The following is a 6453-nucleotide window of genomic DNA, read 5'->3' as shown; positions in this document are numbered from 1 at the left end:
ATGATCTACCACAGTTGTAGCACTCCATCACCAAGAAACATTTCCTTTCCTAACTATTCTGTTTATTTTTAAAGTTTACATAAAATATGGGAAAAAATAATACCTGAACTGACCAAGCATTCAGGTCTCAAAGGGGCACCAAAAAAGCATCACAATGTCATACTCTATTCTATATTTAAAAAATAAAAATGAAACAACGGAATATATGTTAAACCATAATCACATATCAAACACCTGTCCAGATAATTTTTTCTTCGTTGTAATATTTAACTTATTTATATTATTTGACACATTTTTATTCTAATATCTAATGAAAAACATGTTTGACACGTAAAAAAAAACATAATTAGATTAAAAAAACAGTTTCAGAATTAAAATATATCAAAATTTCAAATATAAATAAATTTCAATTTAACGTCTAACTTCAGAATCTAAAAATATATTTAATTTAAAAAAAATTGCAGTGTATAAAATGTAAAGAGGACCAAGTTTGAAAAAATTTCCACTATCCCCACCCACCCCTCTTCATCTTGACATTAGAGGAAATCCAGAGCCCTCTTCAACTTCATTTATCATCTCATCGCAGATTCTGAATGCCACATATGTTGTTGACAAGTGAATCCATGAAAATTAAGATGTGAACGGGACAAATGTTCCCACCAATTTTCCTTTCTTACTTGGTCCACTTTCCTGCATATGGATTGGAGGAGCACCACTCTTGATTCTACTAGCTAGAATATGTGATGCCACCACAAAATTCCCCCATCTCAATACTCAAACTTCAATATCATCTTCTCTATAACCTCTAATAATTTGGCAAAAAAAACAAAAACATGAAATTAAGCCCAAACCCATCATGAATTTGATTGTGGCACATTAAGTGAGAGGGAAAAAGTGGTGCTATGCTTTGCTTTCCAACATCTTTCGATGTCTTCAGCTATTCTCTTGGCATCCATTGATGTACCAAGAAGGCCACGTTTGGTGAAACCAACTGCATACAGTCCATTCTCACCTTTCCATCCATTTGGAAATGGCTTCGTAGGGAACCCATCTTTCTTAGAGAACATATCCCCTTCCTGCACATACGCCATTCCAATTACATTAGTTTTTTCTCCCCTTTATATCACTTTCACACTTCTCATATAGAGACTCTTTATTCTCCTGTGCTTTCCTCATTCACAACCGTTTACTTTCGTTAAATACAACTATTTGCCAAATTTTTAAATACTTGAAAACCGAACAACTTTTCATCAATCAACTACTTTTAAAACATAATCAATTGTTAGTTGTAAGATTTCGTAAATATAAATATTTAATATATGGAAATTTCAATCTTCATAATCGTAAAAGTCATAAATAAATACGTTGATAATTAATTATTATTTATATGTTGGGATTTTTTTTTTCTGCTAAGAGAACAAAAAAAACATAGAAAGCATTTACTTTTTTCTCTAACTTAAAATAATTGATGTACTTTCGTTTGAGAAAAACTAAACAAATAAATAATCTTCCATAGAAATTAAGTACATAAATATTTTATTTTCTGTATGTAAATATCTGTAAAACAACTCACTAAACGAAGCAGGATTAGAAATAAGTGTTTTAAAATAGGATGAAGTGTCATTTTAGTCTACTGAAAATGTAAAATCTCTGTATTAATATTTGAAAGTAAAAAAATTGAAAAAGAAGTTATATATGCTGACTTTAATCCTTAAAAAACATATTACGATTTTGTAAAATTTTAGGTTAAAGTGAGTAAAAATTGTATATTACACTAGAATTAGATATTAAAAGACAGTAATTTTCATTTTAAATTATGAAAATGAGCATCATAGAACAAAGAGATATGATTTTGGTTTATTTAGGTTTTAAATGATTGAAAGAAAAGAAAAGGAAAAGGAGTTTTATATATGGACGCATAATGTTAATATACCTTGAGCCAATAGGGCACATTACTTTTGTAACCAGTTGCCAATATGATGGCATCAAAATTCTCTGTCCTTCCATCAACAAATTCAACTGTATAACGTTTTAACCGCTTGATGCCTGGTCGCACCTGCAGCAGGCAATATATTGTGTTGTAGTAGTAGTAGTACTGCATGCAGTGTTCAAACAAAACAAACAACAATCTAATGAAAATAATTACGCTCCCCAACAACATCATTCAAATAATAATGATAATTCTTTTGTCCATTAGCTTTTGTAACATTTCACATATTATAAAGCCCTGTGATTTGACTGAAACCGCACAACAATGGAAGATGTTGCCAATACAAAACCAACGCTGAAAAAAACATGTAAATACGAGTCATTTAATTGAAAATTCACAATTAAATAAAAAGATTATGGCTAGTAAATGCTACTGTTGTGCTTCAGGAAAACCATTTTAATACTTAAAGTTGGTCTTTGTAATTGATTAAACTATTCAGAAGGTAATTACGCAAACTTGTTTTAGAAATTAACATCGTACTTTCTTTAAGGGGTGAACTTGCACTAAGAAGAGAAAATTAAAGTTAATTTTGTTCTAGGCTTTAAAAGTATGCATTTATGAATTATTCATAAATTAATTACAAAAAATGTTACAAAGTTATGCTTTTAAGCGATCGATTTGCAGAAGGATGAACAGTGATGATAAAAAGATGTTAATATGCAATTTACTCCTTTAAAAGGACGTGCTATTCATAAATTTCTCCCATCGAGATCAATGTCAATTTGTAAAGAACTTCATCCACGAAGGATTAACTTTTGTATAACACAACAAATTACTGTCATTTTGAAGGACCAAATTACAAAGCAACCTAATGAAGATTTTTATGACTCCAAAACTTTAGGATTTGCCTACTCAAGTAAAAGAAATGTTTAAAAAAGAAAGAAAAAATCCATCTACTCTTTTATAAACAAAAATACCTCGTACACATTTATTTCAAATTAAACCAATGATCATCAAATTCTTATTTTTGTCACTTGACATTGATGCACACAAACTGAAGGGTTCCAGAAAAGAAAAGTTGAAAATTAATTTAATAAAACGGGAAGTACCTTTATATGTCCACTTTTGATCTTGGCAAGGGTACCCACATCAAGCACTGGTGTCTTTCCGGAGAGGTTTTTGAGTTGAAGGGGACCCACTTTTGGCCGGTCCAATCCGAACCGGGCCGTGTCACCAAGCATGAACCATGACACTATGAGAAGAAACCGATCCACAAACCGAATTGGAAGCCACTTCAGCAACCACATGGACAACCCAAAAGTTGATTTTCCCAGCATCTCTCGTGGTAAGATATGTACCTTCATACCCAAAAACAAACAACATAAAAAAAAAAAAACAATTAAACTCCATCATATGGATAAATTCAAAAATGAATTCAGTGTATTTCACTAATCCAATAACAAAATGCAGCGTGAAAAAGTGGTATAAATTCTTGAATAATGTTTTCCAGACACCCAATTAGCATTGATCTACATCTTGACAAAGAAATGTCAAATGACTGTTTATGGTGTTAGTATCCATATATTAGGGTTAATTTGTCTCGTCTTACATACTGGATAAATAGATTAAATTAACAAACAAACGTTGGATTTTATATTAGTTTTATTTCCTGATTTTGGTTTTCACTAAAGATATCTTCCAACCAATATTTAAAAACTAATTTTTTTTAAAATCATTGAACAGGTTTTATTTTTCATAACACGGTGTTTTTGATACACACTGTGTAAAATTGAACCTAAGAGTGCTTAATCTACAAATGCATATATTATATAATATAATAAAATAGGAACCGTGTGGTGAGAGTTTCTCAGTGTTTCCCCATCATAACAGCTAAGAATTATGAGAATTTGAGTATGCAGTGAATGGATACAGCTTGAATACGAAAAGAAGAGTGGAAGAAAAAGGGAAGAAAAAGGTAGAAAGAAGCCGATGTGGGAGGAAAACTTTAACCCTTGGTAGGCCTTCATTGTTTGCAGGCTATGGTCTCTACATATGTAATGGGAAAAAGAGTCTCTTTTCCTACGAAAATCATGGGAAGGAAAAAGGTGGGGGGAATCCCAATTAAAGTTAAATCTTACCATTTTTATAATATTTAGGGGGAGCTCTAAAATGAAATATATTTTAACATAGTCTTTTTTGAACAAGCCAAACTTTGAAGGTGGTGTAGTTCACTTGCATATATGTTATGCCTCACAGTGTCATCACCCGTTTTCTTTATTTTCTCTTTTCAGAATGAACAGAATAGGACTTGGAATATCATGTAAGAACTTTGAACAGTATATATATGCCATGTTTTCCATAGATGAAAGTCAAAATACTTGTATGAGGCGGCAAAAATTAAAATGAAAACAACCCCATCCCGCACCCAGGTTTTACATAACAGACAACCCATAGTCCAAAATACCACGACACGAAAAAAAAAAACTAGAATCTCAGAGAAGCAAAAACAGGTATATCTTGTTCCCACGCATTCATGTTAAATCAGTGATTCCAAAACGTGCACACTTTTGACGAAAAAAAAACTCAAAATTTAGATTGGTTTTTAAATGTTTATTTCTTGAATACAACTAGAATTTGCTGACCGTGTTTTTTGAAAGAAAGAGAAAAAGAGAGAAAGTGTGTTCTTACTGTATCTCTGACGACAAGAGAAGGAGTAGCATTATGGTTGCAAAGATCCAAGCACACTTCCATCCCAGAATTCCCACACCCAACGACCAACACTGTCTTCCCGCGAAACTCTTCCCCACTCTTGTAAAGACTCGTGTGCTTTACGGTCCCACTAAAGTCCCCCATTCCCTCAATCTGAGGCAGCACTGCCTCTGCATTCTCACCGGTGGCCACAATCAGCCACCTACACAGAAATTCTGTTGCCACCTCCCTCTCGTTAAAACTCCTGACCTTCCAAAACCCAAGAGTGGCATCAAATTCAGCATGCCTAACGGTCTCATTGAAGCGTGGCCTAATGGCAAACCTCTCAGCATAGGTCTCCAAGTAGTGTATGAACTGTTGCTTTGTGGGGTATGTTGGGAAGTCACAAGGGAACCCCATCAAGGGGAGTTCACAAAACTGCTTTGGCAAGTGAAGGTGAAGCCTGTCATAGGTCTTTAGTTGCCACAAAGATGCTATGCAGTTGGATCTCTCTAGGATTAGGCTTGGAACTCCTTTCTCTTTCAGGTATGCTGCTGTTGCAAGCCCTGAAGGCCCTGCTCCCACAATCACTGCCCCTGGCACCCACACACATCTCTCTCTACTACAACTACTACTTTCTGATGACTTCTTCATTCTCTCTATCAATAAAGGATCATGTGCTTGCTTCCCCTCTAACTCTCTCAACCAATAGTCCATCCAAGAATGCAATGAAGAACAGCAACAAGCTGGATTCTTTAAACAGATCCATCTCAGGGACCTGGAGGGATTAGTGCATGACTCTCCACCCCAAAGACAAAGTTGATTGATTCTATGTTTCAACACAACTGGGGGCCAAGGTTAACTAAAATCACAACTGAAAGTGAAAGCTCTGTGCTGTTTCAGGATTTGGGATGTGATTTGGTGCTGTGGAGGATTGGGATTGTGAACAAGTTCCTTGAATTTTGGAGGGGATTCCGAAAGGGTCTTATCCACTATTGTGCAAAATGGAAAAACAAAAAGAGAGAACAAAAAATGAAGAAAATTTCTGTTTTTCTTGTTTGGTTGTCTGTATTGTTCAATGGAAGAGGGTTAAACAGAAGGATGAGCACCAACTACGGGGCAAAATCAGCATTCATCACAGAGAGAGAGTGAGAAGGATATCAGCATTCATCACAGAGAGAGACTGAGAAGGATGGTGATATATCTCTTTTTATGTGTGTGAATATATATATATATATATATATATATATATATATATATATATATATATATATATATATATTCCTATTCTGCTTAGTTCAAGAATTTAAATCAGCCAAAGCAATTAAGCAAGTGGTAAAATGAGGAACAAACAACACTAGCTGTGGGGACATCACATTATGATTAGTATTTAGCTGAGAATTCGTATATATATATATATATATATATATATATATATATATATATATATATATATATATATTAAATTGTTATTTGATTTATGTTTGTCAATATTATGGAAGATTAGGGGTTGAAATTTTGGGGGAGATATTACTTAAAATTATTCGTTTGAAGACTTGAGTTAGTTTAGAAAAATAATATGCATAAGAGGTAAAATTAGCAGAAGAGCTGGTAGTGATCATTGGCATTGGACAATGTGGAGGAGCTAAACATGGACCTGGTGGAGCATGAATTGTTTCCAAGATGACATCCACGTTAGTGGGTTATTTATCAAATGGGCTTTAGTATTATTTCATAATATTTATATACATCTTGTTTGCCTTGATCATTTGTAAAACTTTCGATCTTTGAGAATTATGTTATTAGTAAAAAATGTTTTTTTTTTTTCCATCAGA

The 6453-nt window shown here is 33.4% G+C and overlaps 1 protein-coding gene across 2 annotated transcripts; it reads right to left on the bottom strand.

Annotated features, from left to right (window-relative positions):
* Positions 1-444: 444 nt before the first annotated feature.
* On the bottom strand, positions 445-5815 carry YUC6 (Flavin-binding monooxygenase family protein). 2 transcript variants are annotated; one of them, XM_028083657.2, is made up of 4 exons: positions 4619-5814; positions 3040-3288; positions 1934-2056; positions 445-1076 (listed from the first exon to the last, which is right to left on the bottom strand). In XM_028083657.2, the coding sequence occupies exons 1-4, from the start codon at positions 5333-5335 to the stop codon at positions 855-857; spliced, it is 1311 nt and encodes a 436-aa protein (XP_027939458.1). In that variant the 5' UTR covers positions 5336-5814; the 3' UTR covers positions 445-854. The 2 variants fall into 2 exon arrangements, with proteins under 2 accessions (XP_027939458.1, XP_027939459.1); XM_028083658.2 differs by lacking the exon at positions 445-1076 and having other exon boundaries at positions 1934-2284; positions 4619-5815.
* Positions 5816-6453: the final 638 nt, after the last annotated feature.

Source organism: Vigna unguiculata, chromosome 8 (genome assembly GCF_037176805.1).
Source record: "Vigna unguiculata cultivar grain cowpea cultivar isolate G323 ecotype 2 chromosome 8, ASM3717680v1, whole genome shotgun sequence".
NCBI lineage: Eukaryota > Viridiplantae > Streptophyta > Magnoliopsida > Fabales > Fabaceae > Vigna > Vigna unguiculata.
This window is presented reverse-complemented; position numbering and strand designations above follow the sequence as displayed.

Excerpts from the sequence above, each read along its gene's own strand:
- YUC6 (XM_028083657.2), bottom strand. The coding sequence starts at position 5,335 with ATGGACTATTGGTTGAGAGAGTTAGAGGGGAAGCAAGCACATGATCCT. Across the intron at positions 2,057-3,039 it reads TCAAAAGTGGACATATAAAG|GTGCGACCAGGCATCAAGCG; the intron begins GTACTTCCCGTT and ends TGCCTGCTGCAG. Across the intron at positions 1,077-1,933 it reads ATGTGCCCTATTGGCTCAAG|GAAGGGGATATGTTCTCTAA; the intron begins GTATATTAACAT and ends GCGTATGTGCAG.